The following is an 18,955-nucleotide window of genomic DNA, read 5'->3' as shown; positions in this document are numbered from 1 at the left end:
AATGGCAGGGATGAGGGGGAAGTATTGTTTGAAAAATGGTAGGCCACATATCATGAACCAATGCTATTAGGTGCACCTCCCTGCCCCCTCAACACCCTTTTTCTTCACATGGATTTCTGTTTTGTGCATTTTGGCTCCAGTAAGTGCAATTTAGCAAGCTCCCACAATGCATCTGATGCAACAGTAAAAGTTCAGAGGAACTTGCTTTATATTCTCTCTCATTCATAGCCAGAAGGCTGGTTAGATCCCTTATCAACAAACTACTACTGCATGGGCAGGGAGTTCTTGCTTAAATGTTTGCATCAATGATCACCTCTTGTACTTCTGAAATGGTACAATCCAAACACATATCCAGTCATTATGTTGCTCTTCACACTCTCTACTGGTTATTTTTGGTACAGTTTTGCATCCAGCTGTTCAAATCCACACAACGGGGTGAGCTCCTGTTGCTCTGTCCTAGTTCCTGCCAACCTAGCAGTTTGAAAGTATACCAGTGCAAGTAGATAAATAAGTACCACTGTGGCGGGAAAGTAAATGGCATTTCCATGTGCTCCGGCTTCTGTCATGGTGTTTGTGCACCAGAAGCGATTTAGTCATGCTGGCCACATGACCTGGAAAGTTATCTGCGGACAAATGCCGGCTCCCTCGACCTGAAAGCGGAGATGAGTGCCACACCCCATAGTCACCTTTGACTGGACTCAACCATCCAGACATCCTTTACCTTTACCTATCATACAGATAATTTGCCATGGCTTCAAGTGATCTTGCAAAGCAGTTTAAAAAACCCAAAAACAAATACCTGATTTTTGGAAAATGTAAATATTTTCTGCTGATCATTTTCAGTGGACTTCCTTTGGTTTTTTGGAAGCAAGTCCTATTGTTTTCAGTGGGACCTGTTTCTAAGGAAGTGTGCAGGCCTGATCCTATGCATGCATACTCCAAAGTATGTCCCACTGTGTTCAATGGGGCTTACTCTAAATTAATGCACAGAACCGCAGCTTCCACAAACATATCCTCTTGCATCTGGTTGGACTGCAACTCCCATCACCCCTGACCACTGGGTCTGGCAGTTAGGGATGATGGGAGGAGTTGTCCAATAACAAGCATGAGAATGGCTGATAGGCTGTTGAGGAGGACGGGAAATGGAGGGCCTGGAGAAGTCCTGTATCCACAGAAGGGCATCACCCAGTGGTATTTTGGCAGTCTATTTGAAATATTTTAATAAACGAAAGAAGATAATTGATATTCAGCCAACAATAATTATATATTACACACCCAGACTGAGGTGGAGCCACTTGGGAAAACATGGGATAAAGGGAATAAAATGAATGCAAACTGTAAACATCAACAGTGTAGAAAAATAAAGGGAAATTTCCACATAGGAATCGCAACATTACAGAACAGAGGAATCTTGTATTTTGAGAAAGAACCCAAAATATAAAATTCATGGAAGGCAATTAAAGAGTGGCCATAGAGCTGGATGTCCGGTTTGATTGATGGGTACTGGAATCCCATTATATGTATGGTAAAGCTGCAGTCTATGCACTTCGTCAGAGGAAGCTGGGGTGATCTCAGTGGCACATGCTGTGCAAAGCGCCCTGATCACAGTGGGCTGCTTATTATTCCCACCCAAAACTGCAGCCGCTTTTGCACTGATCTTAAAATAAAGCTTTAAAATAATAAGAATCTAAACTTGTGCATGTTTTAAAATATGGTTGGGTTTTTCTTGATGTTATTGTAGGGTTGCTATAGTTAAGTTTCATAGCTTTGTTGAGCTGCTTTTTTTTTTTTTTTTTTGAAAATTGCCCCCAAAGCCACTGCCAACCTAGGTTCCCATATGTCCAGATTGTCACAGACACATAAGTGTTTGGCACTGTTTTTGACTACCATGTTCGACTACCATGTTCCGGCTATGTCCGGACGTATGGCAACCCTATTTATTGTTTTATCTTTTTGTAAACTGGCTTTGAGGATGGTAGGGGGGGTTGTGGGGTTTGTTTTTTTTTTGGTGTTTTCCTTTTAAAAACCAAGCTGTGTATTACAAATCTTACGAAACGAACAAACTGCCTGGAAGCCAAGCGATGTGAGCAGGGCTGGATTTAGGTTTGATGAGGCCCTGAGCTACTGAGGGTAATGGGGCCCTTGATATGTCCAGCTGTCCTTTGTCAACAAGAAATTGTCCCTGTTTTTTGCGTTGAATATATGCTATGTGGTAATTTATGGACCTAATAGGTATCTAGAGCCATTTGCCACTGTTGCTGTATGTAGCTTTTACTTTATTTGCTTTTTATCTTATATTTTGGAAATGTACATCCAGGTGTGTTTTTCCCTCTTTATTTTTTTTGGTGGGGGGGCCAAGAGAGTGGGTCCCTCAGCTATAGCTTGTTCCCCTTATACGTAAACGCGTCCCTGGATGCCAGCCCCGTTCCCACCGCCGGGACTACAATTCCCATCTCTCCCCGCGGCGAGGCCCGTGCTCGCCGCGGTGCATCCTGGGGCTGGTAGTCCCGTCCCCGCCGCCCGCCCGCCCGCGAAGATGTCCGAGGTGCGGCTGCCGCCGGTGCGGGCGCTGGAGGATTTCTTGCTGGGCTCCAGCCGGCTGTCTCCGCCGGACGTGCGAGACCTGCAGCGCTGGCACAACCGCGTCGTCAACAACCTGCTGTACTACCAGAGCAACTACCTGCTGGCGCTGGGCGCGGGGCTGCTGCTCGGAGGGTCAGTCCGGCGCCGGGGCCGCGCGAGATGCATCCTCGGGGGCCGGACGGGTGGGTGGGGGGGTGGTCAAAGGAGGAGCGGGGTGGAAGCGGGTTAAATCCGGGGTGGAGCCCCAAATGCCCTGAGTCGGGGGCCGGATTGAGGTTGGATGAGGCCCTAAGCTGCTGAAGGCAGTGGGGCCCTTGATAGGTTCGGCTGTCCTTTGTCAACAACAAATTGTGCCTTTTTTGTGTGTTGATTTATATGGTAATTTTAAAGCGAGATGAGCGCCAAAACCCCAGAGTCGGTCGTGACTGGACCTGATGGTCAGGGGTCCCCTTTACCCTTTATATGGTAATTTATGGACCTAATAGGTATCTAAAGCCATTTGCACATAACAAAATATGTATTTTATGCGGGCCGGATTTCGGTTTGATGAGGCCCAAAGCTACTGAAGGTAATGGGGCCCTTGATATGTCCAGCCGTTCTTTGTTAAAAACAAATTGTCGCTGTTTTTTGTGTTGAATATGTACGCTATATGGTAATTTATGGACCTAAAGCCATTTGCACATAACAAAATATGTATTTGTTGAGCTGAAATACAATTAAGAAGAACTATATTAATAGTAAAATACAGTTAAGAAGTAGTATATATTTTGGGGGGGTGGCCAAGAGAGTGGGGCCCTAAACTATAGTTTTAATTTATACGTAAATCCTGGCACTGGATTTAATGCATGTTATAGCTTTGTCCATGGGCGTAGCTGGGATTTTTGTTGTGGGGGGAGCAGTCCTTTTGTTGGAGCAGAACCTCAGTTTGCTATGCATTTTTATTGATTGGGGGGATAGCTGCCCCTCCCTGCCCCCCCCATGGGTTTGGCTCTCCTTTGTGTACCCACGCCCAGTGGCTTACACGGGTTGCAGATGCTGTAAATTGGTGATGCAGGAGTCCCCGTGGCTGGATGCTGTTGAACTGCAACTCCCATCAGGAACAGCCAGCGTGGCCGGAGATGAAGGGAACTGTATTCTAGCGTGACAGGGCAGGGCTGCAGGCTGCTTCTCTATTAAAGAAATCCCTATGGGTAGGAGGGGGAAAGAGATGTGCAAGGTGGAATCGCCTCTTTCCTAACCTCCCCTCCTCACTTCCTTTCATTTTATTGCTCTTGCGGTGCCTGTAGCGGTAAGATGACAGATTGCAAGCTGAAGCTTTTGGCCACAACTCCTCTCCAACCTGGGAAAAGGGTTGCATGTATAGGGGACTCTGGTTAAATGCATAGGGGTGGCCAAGCAGTAGGACTTCTCTTAAACTGAGCCCAGAGCTCGATCATAGAATTGTAGAATTGGGAGGGTCACATTTAGTCCAACCCCAGGAAGCTGTTGTCAGTGCAAGAGCCTAAGATCCTGTGTTTCTTAGCAGTCAAATTGTTGGGGGGGGAGGGCTGTTCAGGATTCCAAACATGCTCCCCCACCCCCAATCCTTTATTCCCTCTCCTATACACAGTTACATGAGAGTAGGTCTCGTGGAATTTATTGGAGCTTACTTCCCACTAGGGATGCGGGTGGCGCTGTGGGTTAAACCACTGAGCCTAGGACTTGCTGATCAGAAAGTTGGCGGTTTGAATCCCCGTGACGGGATGAGCTCCCGTTGCTCCGTCCCTGCTCCTGCCAACGTAGCAGTTCTAAAGCATGTCAAAGTGCAAGCAGATAAATAGGTACTGCTCTGGTGGGAAGGTGCATTTCCGTGCGCTGCTCTGGTTTGCCAGCTTAGGCATGCTGGCCACATGACATGGAAGCTGTACGCCGGCTCCCTTGGCCATTAAAGCGAGATGAGCGCCGCAACCCCAGAGTCGTCCTTGACTGGACCTAATGGTCAGGGGTCCCTTTATCTTTACCTTTTTACTTCCCAGTAGACATACATAGTGTTTTACGAAAAACTGCTCCCTTTCCCTTATGGGGTACTCCGGAGCCCATATAGAGTCCTTAAGTGGGTTCCCTATCGGTAGGAGAAAACAACAGAGGCCATCCAGAGTATTTTGAGAAGCTAAGTGGCCTGATCTTTATTCAAGGAACTGTTTCAACAGGGTCCCCACTCACCGCACGCAGGAGGGAGGGGAACCCGGAACAATGGTGCGCAAGCCCTTATACAGTGGTACCTCAGGTTACATACGCTTCAGGTTACAGACTCCGCTAACCCAGAAATAGTGCTTCAGGTTAAGAACTTTGCTTCAGGATGAGAACAGAAATCGTGCTCTGGCGGCGCGGTGGCAGCGGGAGGCCCCATTAGCTAAAGTGGTGCTTCAGGTTAAGAACAGTTTCAGGTTAAGTACGGAGCTCCGGAACGAATTAAGTACTTAACCTGTGGTACCACTGTATAGACTTTTTAAATTGCCCACACTGTAGCCCAAGACCCGCCTCCCCCCCCAAAAAAAACCCCCTCCACCATAGATGCAACACAGAAGGAGGCGGTCTCCAGCAGAAATTCTGTTTGCCAGGATACCTGATGATGGTCACTGATTGCATTACCTGGGCAGTCTGGCCATTTTTTTCCTGATGGTTAAGACTTTAGTTCCTGGATCCAGGTCACAGGCTCACCCTAAAGGTAAAGGTAAAGGTACCCCTGCCCAAACGGGCCAGTCTTGACAGACTCTGGGGTTTGTGCGCCCATCTCACTCAAGAGGCCGGGGGCCAGCGCTGTCCGGAGACACTTCCGGGTCACGTGGCCAGCGTGACAAAGCTGCATCTGGCGAGCCAGCGCAGCACACGGAACGCCGTTTACCTTCCCGCTGGTAAGCGGTACCTATTTATCTACTTGCCCCCGGGGGTGCTTTCGAACTGCTAGGTTGGCAGGCGCTGGGACCGAGCAGCGGGAGCGCACCCCGCCGCGGGGATTCGAACCGCCGACCTTTTGATCGGCAAGCCCTAGGCGCTGAGGCTTTAACCCACAGCGCCACCCGCGTCCTCACCCTAGGCTCACCCTATTCACTAACAAATACGCCCTTAAGACAGGATTTGTAAGCAAAAAGACAATGGGAAGGCTTTCCCCATTTGCCTCCCTTACTGCAGAGGACTATCTGAGGTCATTGGGAGAGTCAAAATGGCTTCAGGATTGCTCTCCCATACTTTTTCAGACACATGGTTCATATATTTAGATATGTGCGCATTTATGATTATTTATTCTATATTTGCTGCGGCTGGTCTGTGACCGTATTAATAAATTCATTCATTCTATATTTGAGACCTTAAAATTCTTATAACAATGGTATTGGCCTGGAAACATGGCTTCTGAGAAGAAGAATTTTCTTCCAGGATTGAGGTTCATCTAGGTCATCCCTTCCAAGTGAATGGTGAGGTTGTGGGTGATACCAAATTGTTCAGGATGGTGAAATGCAGAATGGATTATTACAAGGACCGAAAGGATGTTCTTGCAGGATAGGTGAATGGCAGGCACTCCGACAGAACAGAGATTAGATTAGGGTTGCCATATTTCAAAAAGTGAAAATCTGGACACAGAAGTTGTTGAGCTCCCCCCCCCCTTTTTTCCCCTTTTTGCCCAAAGTTGTTGAACTTGTTTTGGAACTATTTTTTAATGAAATTTGCTAAAATCTACACCACCGACATTGACTGCCATACAGCCGGATTTTCCCAGACATTTCAGCAATTTCCACCCGGAAATCTGTTTACAAGAACTGAACACCGGCTATGTCCAGCAAATTCTGGACGTATGGCAACCCTAGATTAGATGCGACTGTAAAGCTACATATACCAGCAATGAAACTGCAATGTTCCATTTAGCCCTGAGAGGAGCGAGAAATAGCAGAATCAGTGTTGCAAAATCATTTCTGCCAAGGTTCTCTGATATCTGCATTATTTTTAGCAGGACTCATAGTGATCTATTGTAAACAAAGCTTATTGATCTGTCTTCTATGCATTTGTTCATCATCCTGTGCAAAAAGGGTTTTAAGGCAAATTACGGCAAAAAATAAAGTGCACATAACAAAATACAAAATCCCATAAAAATAAGCAGCAATAAACAACCATTATAAGTGATCAAACACTAAATCCCAGCAATTAAAACTCTCCAACCATCCAATAATATCAGCACAATCATCGGAAAATGACAAACGAACAGTCAGTGATCAGGAAAGAGTCTGGGAGAAAAGAAAAATATTGAAGTGGTGCCGGAAATATGTTAAAGTCAGTGGCAGACAGGCTTCTTTAGAGGGAATATTCCACAGGGTGATAGGGGGTGGGGATGAGAGCAAGAAAGGCCCTTGCTCATTTTACCACCATTCAGAGTCCCGCCCCATGACAAGTTCTCTGGCCAAATAATAAAGGCCGCTACTTAAAATGGGTGTTAAAAGTAAGACCAGCCCACAAGACCACCTCATGCTAACAGGATATACAGTCATACCGCAGGTTACAGACACTTCAGGTTGCATTTTTTGGGGTTACGGACCGCCGAAACCCGGAAGTACCGGAACAGGTTACTTCTGGGTTTCGGCGGTCGCGCATGCACAGAAGTGCTAAATAACGTTTTGAGCATGCACAGAAGTGCCAAATTGCAACCTATGCGTGCACAGAAGCCCCGCTGCGGGTTGCGGACGCTACAGGTTGCGAACTTGCATCCTGCACGGATCACGTTCACAACCTGAGCGTCCACTGTATTGTCTTTAAATGGAATCATAGGAGCCAACTCCTAGAGGCCTGTGGCGGCTTCGGCCCCCACAATAAAATATTTGAGGAGGCTGCCCCGCCCCCAAGTTGATGGGCATTGCCATTCAAATGGAGTTTGTGCACTGTATCATGTGATCGGTGGTGCGAGGTGGGGCTGACCTGGGCCCCTATAATATTTTATTCAAGTGGGCACCCCTGAATGGAATTGACATTGCATTCCTAGTTCCCAGCCTGCCCATTTCCTTGCAGGTACTTTCGCCCCTTGTTGACTCTGCTGAGCGCTGCTCTCGTGACGCTGATCTTTGTGGGCTTCATCTGGGCAGCTGAAAACAAGGCTCCCGTGCGACGCTTCCGGCGGAATTACCCCGGCACCTGCCTCCTTACCATCCTCGGCTCAGCGTACTTTCTGGTGTCTCTTCTCGATGGCTCTGCCACCTTCTTGTTTTTCATCGCTCTGCCCATAACGTGTAAGTCCCCAAAGGGAAATGGGGTAGACATCCAGGTGAATGTGATTGTTGTGTCTCGTTGCTGAGATCTTGCAAATCTAGTGCGCTGTTAACGTTTGCATGGAACTTTAGCTTCAATATAGAATAATTCAGTCGTGCAATAAGCAGAACAATTTCCAATCTCCGACCATTCCTGAGTAGAATCTATTCTGGCATGGAAACCACAGTATTTATTTATTTTTTGAATAATTTTTTTATTATTAAAACAATTCAACATTAATACATACATGTTACGAATATACAAAGATACATTTCATACAATCCTTAAAAGTATTCATACATACCCACACATACCTCAATCTGTGGGATTGAATGTGGGTATGTAGGAAACCACAATATCTTAGCTTTCTCTTAAAATAAAAAAAAACCTCTAGTACTCATAGAGGTTCAGATGAATCTGAAAACACACAGCCTCTGCAAAAAGCCCCGGTGCTCAGGGGTCTACCTCCCAAATGTGCTGGACCCCACATTCTGCACAAACCTCCACGTAGGTAGATTGAAGACAAACCTTCCTACATGCAACTGGGTAAGTTGCCTGAACATCAAAACAAGTTGCATCACTGCATGGCTATTAAATTTGTTCATTGAACAGCTGTCATGGTTGATTGAAGGCTGGGGGTTAATCTGTGTTCCAGTCTGACTTTTGTTAGTTCTACAAAGACCAAGTCTAAGTTGATGCTCAGACGCTTCCTTCTGTAATATGTGTGTAAGACAAAATGTCCTATATTTACACACTGATCAGTTCTCCCCTGCGGTGTTTCCATGATACAGTTAGGGCTCAGTGCATGCTGCAATGCTGCTGGAGCCCAGAAAACCTACATCGTGTTGTATTAAGTCCAGAGTCTCTCAGCTTTCACTTTTTTAAAAAAGTAAGGTTCTAGTGCTGGTGGTTGAGAAGTTAAGCTCAGAAGTGTTTGGCGCAACAGCTGAAATCTTTTGATGAGTAGGAGCCAGTCGTGGGGCTTCTGTGATCCGCAGGGCTCCTTCCTTTATCCAGAATAAAGTATGCACAATAATTAAAAATGCAGAAAGAGCCATCCGATTTAAGAGAAATCATGCGAATTTGCTCTTTTCACCTAGTTTATTTTGGTTTCAGCATTTTATTTTACAGTATTTTTTATTAGGCAAGGGTACCGACAGCCCAGGGATGCGGGTGGCGCTGTGGGTTACCTCGGCCAATAAAGCGAGATGAGCGCCGCAACCCCAGAGTCGGTCACGACTGGACCTAATGGTCAGGGGTCCCTTTACCTTTACCGACAGCCCAGGCTGTGTTTGCCTGTCTTTCTCCTTCTCACGCTCATTGAGTTGAATGATGGGAAATCTCCCTACAGCTCCTAGGAAAGCTTGTGGTAGAGAGGAAAGGGCTACTCCAGCCTTGCCCTTTTTGCCCTGGATGAATGAACTTACTTTCTTCTTTGGCGATCCCTCGTAGCCGAGTAAGATTGTCTTCCATAAACACGGTTTTAACAATGAGTCCGTAAGTGACTGTGGAGGCCAATTCTGGACCCACACGTCCTTCAGACATGTGGCCTATATATCTATGTACGTGTTTGCCTGGTACATTTATGAACCTCTATTATATACGTAAGACCTTAATTTATTTATTTCACCCTTCTGCCTCCCCCAACCCTTTCTCCACTGCAGTGACCCTCATCCATGCCTCCCTGCGTCTTCGAAACCTCAAGAACAAGATTGAGAACAAGATAGAGAGCATCGGACTCAAGCGCACTCCCATGGGTCTGCTCCTGGAAGCCCTAGGACAGGAACAGGAAGCCGGATCCTAGACGATTCCCTTTTAATTCTCCCTTTTCCCTTTGGAAATATGCTACCTTCCTTCCATTGACTGTTCACTTTCCCCCTCTCTGATCCCTAGCCTGTGTGCTATCTGTTCTCTTAACCCAACCTAGTGGCCCAGCTATGAGCTCATGCAAAAGGCGGCCTGTGTCCTGTGGAGCAGAGCAGATGGCCATTGGGACTCCCTGTCCCCAGTGAATGAGGCTTGATAGCAGAGTAGAAGGGGAACAGCAAATAGAGTGGAAATCAAGGTAGTATTTCTTACTGGCCGTTCAGTATTAAGTACTGGGACTCTTTACCTGTTTAAGTTTAAAAGGGTTCCAGTGCATGAGAAAGGGAGAAGAAGCTGAAAATAAGATGTATGGAAGGCAAGGCTATATTATCTTTTTTATAAAAAAAACAACAACTGGTGTAAAATGTTAGACTGTAGTATGCCTAGACACATTAAAAAAAACAAACGACCCAAGGATCAGGACTTGATCCTAGAGCAAAGAACAGTAGCCAGCCAACCAATTAAAAGGGAGCTTCGTTCTAATTATTCCAAGCACGGGCAAACTTTAGTATTTACTAGGATAGCATTACTTAGCATTTATATAGCAGCTCCAAACACTCCCAAGTGCTCCACCTACAGCATGTAATCCTTTCAACAGCCATGTTGTGCAGCTCAGTATTTGATCCCCACATTGCAGCTAGAGGGAGGTGGGGCCAGCAGAAAGCTGCTTGCCTTAGCCTATAATGGCGGAGGTGGTCTTCTGTAGAACCCCCGGCCTCTTGTTTTCAGAAAAGGGAGATTAGGCAAGAGTTCGGATTGGGTGGAGGAAAGGGGGAAAGTAATTTTGAAGAAGCTCTAGCTAAGTCAGAAATGGGGAGCCTTTTCTGGAACTACAGCTCACAGGTCTCTGGCCATTGGGCTAGTAATTCATTAACCCCGTGGGCTTCCCTTATCTTATGCATTGTGTGGAAAGGACACTCCGAAGTTCAGAAGCTGTGTAGCAACCTATACATTCCTCTCCGCAGAGGGAACCCCCAGGCAAAGGGTGAGAGGTTCTTAAGAGGAGCAGCAGAGGCTTGTCTAGCCATTTCCAGAGACCAGTCAGGCAGAGTTTGACTCCTTGTCTTTTGCGGAGTCCCTACAGTATTCAAAACTTCAGAGAATGGACCAAACCCTGGTATAGTGTGTCTTTAAGAGAGCTAGCTGAAGGGTAGGATGTTTTAATAAAATGAAGGAGCTTGGAGATTCTACAAGCATTGCCAAAAATAACAACTGTCCCAAGGGGTTCAGATATTGTACCTCTCCGTTTCTTCTGTATGCAGTTTGCATTTATTGGGTAATGGGAGGAAATCAGTTTCAAAACCCTCTGTATGGCACTTTTTTTTGCAAAAAAAAATGTTTTTTTTTTTTTTATAATAATTTTTTTATTACATTTTTTACAGAAATAACAGAACAGTCAAAGAGTAAAAAGAAAAGATAAAAAGAAGGGAAATAAAAAAGAAAAGAAACACAACCACTTCAATGACTTATTTCAAATTTCCATTGGACTTCCCCCGTCCCCCACACAATGCATTCTTAACAATAAATTTATCAGCAAATTATACCCTTATTTCGTGTATTTCTTTATATTTTCAATTGCAGTTTAGATTTAAATCTCTTGATCACCATATACTCTAAAAATATACCATACTATCGTTTTTACCCATTTAAATCTTGGTTCTTTCATAAATCTTATCAAATTTCATAAATATTCAAGTTTCGTTACTGGAGCTAAATTCCCAATCATACGACATCTTATGTTTCATATAACTTATAATACTTTTGCAAATAGTCTTTGAATTTTTTCCAGTCCTCCTCCATTGCTTCTTCTCCCAAGTCCCGGATCCTTGCAGTCATCTCGGCTAGTTCCATGTAGTTCATCAATTGCGAGTGCCAGTCCTCCAGTGTGGGCAAATCTTGGGTCTTCCAATACTTGGCGATAAGAATTCTTGCTGCAGTTGTAGCATACATAAAAAAGGTTCTATCCTTTTTAAACACCTTCTGGTCGACAATGCCCAGAAGGAAGGCCTCTGGTTTCTTGGGAAAGGTGTACTTAAACACCTTTTTTAACTCATTGTAGATCGTTTCCCAGAAGGCCTTCAGTCTTGGGCAAGTCCACCAGAGGTGAAAGAATGTCCCCTCAGCTTCCTTACATTTCCAACATTTGTTATCGGACAAATGGTAAATCTTAGCTAACTTAACCGGGGTCATGTACCACCTGTATACCATCTTCATAATGTTTTCTTTCAAAGCATTACATGCAGTAAATTTCATACCGGTGGTCCATAACCTTTCCCAGTCTTCAGACATAATATTATAACCAATGTCCTGGGCCCATTTTATCATTGCTGATTTAACTGTCTCATCCTGAGTGTTCCATTTAAGCAGCAAGTTATACATTCTCGATAATAACTTGGTCTTTGGTTCAAGCAATTCTGTCTCAAGTTTCGATTTTTCCACCTGGAAACCTGTTTTTTTGTCTAACTTAAAAACCTCATTAATTTGGGCATAATGCAGCCAATTTTGCACCTTATCCTTTAGTTTTTCAAAGCTCTGCAGTCTCCAATTGCCTCCAATGTTTTCTATTATTTCCCAATATTTCGGCCAGTATGCCTCCATATTGGTTGTTTTCCGAGCTTTGGCCTCTATTGGTGAAATCCACCTCGGAGTTTTACTCTCCAATAAGTCTTTATATTTTTTCCAGACCATATATATTGCTTTTCTGACAATATGGTTTTTAAACATTCCATATGATTTACCCTTGTCATACCACAAATACGCATGCCAACCTAACGAATTGTTAAAGCCTTCCAGATCTAGGACATCAGTGTTTTCTAGTAAAATCCAATCTTTCATCCAGCAGAAGGCCGCCGCTTCATAATATAACCTTAAGTCCGGCAGGGCAAACCCCCCTCTCTCTTTTGCATCAGTTAATATTTTAAACTTTATTCGGGGCTTTTTGCCCTGCCAGACAAACCTAGAGATATCCTTCTGCCACTTTCCAAAGCATTCCACTCTGTCCACAATCTGCAGGGCCTGAAACAAAAACAACATCTTTGGCAAAACGTTCATCTTTATAGCTGCAATTCGGCCTAACAAGGATAATTTCAGTCTTGACCAAATTTCTAAATCTTTTTTAACTTCTAGCCAACATTTCTCATAATTGTCTTTAAATAAATTCAAATTCTTAGAAGACAGATTCACCCCCAGGTATTTCACTTTTTTAACAATGTTTAGTTCTGTCTCTTTCTGAAACCCTTCTGTTTCCATAGCCGTCAGATTTTTCCCTAACACCTTAGTTTTTTGCTTGTTCAGCTTAAAACCCGCCACCCGACCAAATTTCTGGATCAGATCCAAAACTCTTTTTGTACTGGGTTCTGGCTCCTGTAGTGTTAAAACCAGATCATCTGCGAATGCTTTCAGTTTATATTGTTTCGCTCCGACCCGTATTCCTTGTACCTGCCGATCCTCCCTTATCATGTTCAGCAAAACCTCCAGGACTGAAATAAACAGTAAAGGGGATAGGGGGCACCCCTGGCGTGTTCCTTTTTCAATATGAAGTTCTTCTGTCACCACATTGTTCACTATCAACTTAGCTTTTTGTTCAGAATAGATTGCCTCTATTCCGTTCTCAAACCCCCTTCCCACTCCCATCCCTTCCAAGTTTTTCTTCATAAATTTCCAAGAAATATTGTCAAAGGCCTTCTCCGCATCAATAAAAATTAACACTGCTTTGGTGTTAATATTTGTTTGTAAAAGTTCCAGAATATCGATAATATTCCTGGTATTATCAAACAAATGTCTACCTGGGAGAAAGCCTGCTTGGTCCTTATGGATTACTTCATTTAATACTTTTTTAAATCTGTTAGCCAAAACATCCGCAAATATTTTGTAATCCACGTTTAGGAGTGAGATGGGGCGGTAGTTCTTAAGTTGAGTCTTTTCAGTTTCCACTTTAGGTATCAGTGTGATGAATGCTTCTTTCCACGTATCTGGTGCCTTCCCTCCCCCCATAATCTGGTTGCAAACCTCCTCTAGTGGTTGTATCAAATAGTCTTTTAACGTCCTATAATACTTGGAGGTGAGTCCATCCGGTCCTGGAGATTTGCCCAACTGCATGTTCTGAATGGCATCCTCAATTTCCTGTTGTGTTATTTTACAATTCAAGATTGATCTCTTCTCTTGAGATAGTTCTGGAAGGCCATTTTCTTTCAAAAATTGTTCTATCTCGGCTACATCCTCGGATCCTTGTGTGTATAGTTTTTTAAAATATTTCTGGAAGCACTTTCTAATTTCTCCGGGTTTCTGAATGTTCTTTCCTTCAACTTCTAGATTGGTAACATAATTTAATTTTTGTCTCTTTTTCAACTGCCAAGCTAGCAGTTTCCCACATTTATTTGCCGACTCAAATGATCTTTGTTTCATTTGTTTAATTCTCCATTCCACTTCTTGGTTAATCAGTTGCGCATATTGTGACTGGTGGAATTTAATTTCTCTTAGAGTCTCTTTTGATTTTGGATTCAATCTTAGTTTTTTCTCACCGTCTCTTATCTTCTCCAATATCTTGTCTTTTTTACCATTCCAGAGTTTTTTCTTAATCGTATTCTGTTGTATCAGAAACCCTCTCATAACAGCTTTACTCGCGTCCCAGATTGTTCTTTTTTCCACCGAGGTATTTAAGTTGATTTCAAAATAGTCCTTTAAAGCTTTTTGGGCCTTCTTTACAATCTCTTGATCTCTTAGCAGGTTGTCATTCATTTTCCATCTGAAGGAATCGGCAGTAGTAAATCTCATTTCCATTTTCAAAGCGTTATGGTCGGAGCAAGTCTTTGGGCAAATTTCTATTTTTGAAGTCTTAGGTGCCAGCCCTCTAGTTGTCCAAATTTGGTCGATTCTTGTCCATGACAGGTGGGCTTCAGAAAAGAAAGTTCCTTCTTTACCTAGGGGGTTTCTCGTCCTCCATAGATCGATTAAATCCATATTGTCAGTTAATTCAAAGAAAGTTTTTGGTAGTCTTCCATCTTTAGTCAAGTTCTGATTCTGCGACTTATCCATCAAAGTAGAGACAACCCCATTCATATCTCCCATCATAATGATGTTGGAATAGTCCAGATAGTCCAATAATGTCTCATGCAGCTTCTTATAAAATTCTGATTTCCCCTCATTTGGTGCATAAATTCCCAATATCAAAACTTTTTCTCCTTGGGTCGAAATTTCAATAGCCAGGATTCTTCCTTGTTCATCTTTAAACAAAAATTTTGGTGAAAGATTCTCTTTGGCGTAAATCACCACGCCTCTCTTCTTTACTCTGTCTGATGAGATAAATTCTTGGCCTAATCTTTTATTTGTTAACACCTTCCTGTGTAGCCTGGTCACATGTGTTTCTTGCAAACAAATTATATCCAAATTCTCTTTCTTTAAAATATGGAAGATCCTTTTGCGTTTTTCAGGGGAATTCGCGCCATTAATGTTCCAACTGTACAGCTGCAGAGACATCCTGTGTCAATCTGTTTTTACTCTTGTTGGGTGTCTTCTTTTTTGTCCGAATCCGAGGGTGGTAACTCTTTTCCTGACTCTGGTGGTGGCCAAATAGCTGCCGCTCCTTTCTGTAGGTCTTCTCCGTGATCGTGTAGAAACTTCTGGCTATCCTCTTTCGTTTTGATTTTTATCTTCTTTCCTTTGTATTTAAACGACAGTCATTGACAAAATGACTTAATCACCAAGTCTCTCTCTCTCTCTCTCTCTCTCTCTCTCTCTCTGTGTGTGTGTGTGTGTGAAGGGGAGGTGGCTGCCTCTGTACCCCTCAATTTTGTGTGTATGAGGAAGGAAAAAGCAAGCACAACCATTGCAACCTCCATGAATCGCGCTTCCTTTTACTCTCGCTTGCCTTTCAGGAGCCCTATGCCCAGCAGTGAATTCCTTCAATCTCTCTCACCCGATTCATGACCCTTCTGCCAATGTGCCCCTCGATTAAACTGTGTGCTAATTTGATTGTTCTGTGACAGCAAACATTTCTGCTTGCTGGATGGGACAATCTTCCCTCTCCTCCCCCTGCCTGTTCTTCTAGGGGTTCTCTAACCATCCCCTGAACCAATTTGGGAGGACAAGGCCTGTTATGCTAGCAGAACTCTTTGTGCTGGTTCTTGCTAGTGCATCTGTTTCGCTGAATCCAGCCCTGTATGTATAAGACCAGGAATCCATAGCTGAAGGAGTCCTTTCTTGGCTCTCGCCATAGGTTGTGCTTTGGTTTCAGCCATCTGTGTGCTCGGCAGCAGTGCCAACTAAGTATTTCTACAACACTTGCCAGTGCTCAAAGGCCTTCTCTTACGTCACAGCTGGGGAACCTGTAGGATTCCAGATGTTGGCCACTCTTGAGGTCAGGGTCAGCTCTTGGCCTGATCCCTCGGGGTTCTTCTTGTGTTCACAACTGGTCCAAGATGTTTTGCTGCCCATGGATGCCCCCCCCCCCGAGTCCAGCCGCATAGCTCCCAGTGCCAGCCAAGTTATTTTGGCACCTGGAGTCAGAAAATCCCACAAAGTAATTCCATAACAAGTTGCTTTCACGACACCCAAAACCTGCTCACCTCACACCCTACCTAATGGTGAAGTCAGTCTTGTCCCCTCCTTCCTGGGAGTGTGGTTGGGTACCCATTCTTCCTATTTCTTGGGCCAGCTTGCTAAAGATGAGGTCAGTTGGACTGAGTAGAATAATAATAATAATATTTATATGCTGCCCCAGCCACTTTGGGCAGCTTCCCACAAAATACTAAAAACCTCAGACATTAAAAACTTCTCTATACGGGGCTGACTTCAGATGTCTCAGGAAAGTCAGATAGTTGTTTATTTCCTTGACATCTGATGGAAGGGTGTTCCACAGAGAGGGTGCCACTACCGAGAAGGCCCTGTGCCTGGTTCCCTGTACCTTCACTTCTTACAGTGAGGGAACTGTCAGAAGGCCCTCGGTGCTGAATCTCCCTGTCTGGGCTGAATGATGGGGGTGGAGATGCTCCTTTGGGTATACAGGACCAAAGCCATTTAGAGCTTTAAAAGTCGTTTTGAACTTAACAGCAGAGGCTTTCTTCATTAACCCTTTTATCCCCCAGGCAGTGCACAGTATTTTCAGGACCTGCTTTCCAACACTAAACCCCACCCCACTCCTCAAATTTGTTTTACAGAGGATTAAGAAAACACATGGTACTAACCAACAAGTTGTCACAGGTTGACTATGAATGACAATGTGGGCTTAAAAACAAAAGTAGACAAATCGGAAACTGCGTCCCATCTGATGAAATTCAGTCAGCAGCTCTCCCAGGTCTGCAGGGAGTTTGTGTCAACCCTGCAGTTTCTGCGGGTCCTGCCAATTATTTCATTAGGGGCCTCCTGTCCAAAGCATGCAGTCTCTCATTTGTGGCCCTGCATCCTTGAGTTAATGGGATACAGCATTTGATAACCACAACTAAGAGTTATTTTCCTATATTATAATTACAAACTTCCCTGCAGTATTTTCTGAGGAACTGCAATTTGTGAAAACATTAATTTTCTCCCAATTGGAGCACACTCTAGGAACACTGCAGTAGAAGTTGGGTCAGGATGCATCTCTCAGTTCTCTCAGCCTTGATGGCTAAATGCCTGCATGAGTGGGAACCCAATTTAACATCACAGTGCTTGAGGAGATATGAAAGGTCTGTCGCAGATGCATTTAATTCAGCCCAGCCATCAACTGAGGAAGCAAAGCGAACTGTTCTAAAGCTTAAGGTAGTTGCTACCTTAAGCATACTTATCAACATCTCTGGGACTTCCAACAAAATACAGTGGTCTCTCGAGTTACAAACGCTTTGCATTACAAACTCCACTAACCTGGAAGTAGTTGCTCCAGTTTGCGAACTTTGCCCCAGGTTGAGAATGGAAATTGTGTGGCGGCAGCGGGAGGTCCCATTAGCAAAAGCGTGCCTCAGGTTAAAAATGGACCTCCAGAACGAATTAAGTTCGTAACCTGAGGTACCACTGTAGGGATAGTTGTGGGCATTGTGAAGTGCTCATAACTGCTGCTTTTTAATAATAACAATAACAATAATAATAAATTTTTATTTATACCCTGCCCTCCCCAGCCAAGACTGGGCTCAGGGCGGCTAACAACCAATAATAAAAACAAGTTGATTAAAATACAATTTAAATGAATTATTATTATTATTATTATTATTATTATTATTATTATTATTATTATCTTTTTAACATCTACATGAAGCCGCTGGGAGAAATCATCAGGGGATTTGGTCTGGGTGTCCATCAATATGCAGATGATACCCAGCTCTACCTCTCTTTCAGATCAGAACCAGTGAAGGTCCTGTGTGAGTGCCTGGAGGCGGTTGGAGGATGGATGGCAGCTAATGGATTGAGGTTGAATCCTGACAAAACTGAAGTACAGTGGTACCTCGCAAGACGAATGCTTCGCAAGACGAAAAACGCGCAAGACGAAAGAGTTTTCTGTTTTTTGAGTCGTTCCACAAGACGAATTTCCCTATGGGCTTGCTTCGCAAGATGAAACGTCTTGCGAGTTTGTTTCCTTTTTCTTAAAGCTGCTAAGCCGTTAATAGCCGCTAAGCCGCTAATAGCTGTGCTTCGCAAGATGAAAAAACCGCAAGACGAAGAGACTCACGGAACGGATTAATTTCGTCTTGCGAGGCACCACTGTACCTCAGGTTACATACGCTTCAGGTTACAGACTCCGCTAACCCAGAAATAGTACCTCGGGTTAAGAACTTTGCTTCAGGGTGAGAACAGAAATCGTGCTCTGGCGGTGCGGCAGCAGCAAGAGGCCCCATTAGCTAAAGCCGTGCTTCAGGTTAAGAATGGACCTCCGGAACGAATTAAGTACTTAACCCGAGGTACCACTGTACTGTTCTTGGGGGAACGGGGCGGGCTGGTGTGGAGGACTCTCTGGTCTTGAATGGGGTAACTGTGTCCCTGCAGGACCAGGTATGTAGCCTGGGAGTCATTTTGGACTCACAGCTGTCCATAGAGGTGCAGGTTAATTCTGTATCCAGGGCAGCTGTCTACCAGCTCCATCTGGTACACAGGCTGAGACCCTACCAGCCCATGGACTGTCTCGCCAAAGTGGTGCGTGCTCTAGTTATCTCTTGCTTGGACTAGTGCAATGTGCTCTAAGTGGGGCTACCTTTGAAGGTGACCTGGAAACTACAACTAATCCAGAATGTGGCAGCTAGACTGGTGACTGGGAGCGGCTGCTGAGACCGCATAA

General features: G+C 44.4%; 1 protein-coding gene across 1 annotated transcript; it reads left to right on the top strand.

The window, feature by feature from the left end:
- Positions 1–2,504: 2,504 nt before the first annotated feature.
- On the top strand, positions 2,505–11,079 carry PRAF2 (PRA1 domain family member 2). The gene is made up of 3 exons (XM_082205567.1): positions 2,505–2,715; positions 7,615–7,832; positions 9,516–11,079. Exons 1-3 carry the CDS (start codon positions 2,537–2,539, stop codon positions 9,653–9,655), a joined length of 537 nt encoding a protein of 178 aa, XP_082061693.1. The 5' UTR covers positions 2,505–2,536; the 3' UTR covers positions 9,656–11,079.
- The last annotated feature ends 7,876 nt before the right edge of the window (positions 11,080–18,955 follow it).

Source organism: Podarcis vaucheri (assembly GCF_965113315.1).
Source record: "Podarcis vaucheri genome assembly, chromosome: 17".
NCBI lineage: Eukaryota > Metazoa > Chordata > Lepidosauria > Squamata > Lacertidae > Podarcis > Podarcis vaucheri.
The sequence above is the reverse complement of the archived record's forward strand: the minus strand, read 5'-3'. Positions and strand labels throughout refer to the sequence as shown.

Coding starts and splice junctions, on each gene's coding strand:
- PRAF2 (XM_082205567.1), top strand. CDS start 2,537: ATGTCCGAGGTGCGGCTGCCGCCGGTGCGGGCGCTGGAGGATTTCTTG. Junction 2,716..7,614: donor GCGGGGCTGCTGCTCGGAGG/GTCAGTCCGGCG, acceptor ATTTCCTTGCAG/GTACTTTCGCCCCTTGTTGA. Junction 7,833..9,515: donor CATCGCTCTGCCCATAACGT/GTAAGTCCCCAA, acceptor TCTCCACTGCAG/TGACCCTCATCCATGCCTCC.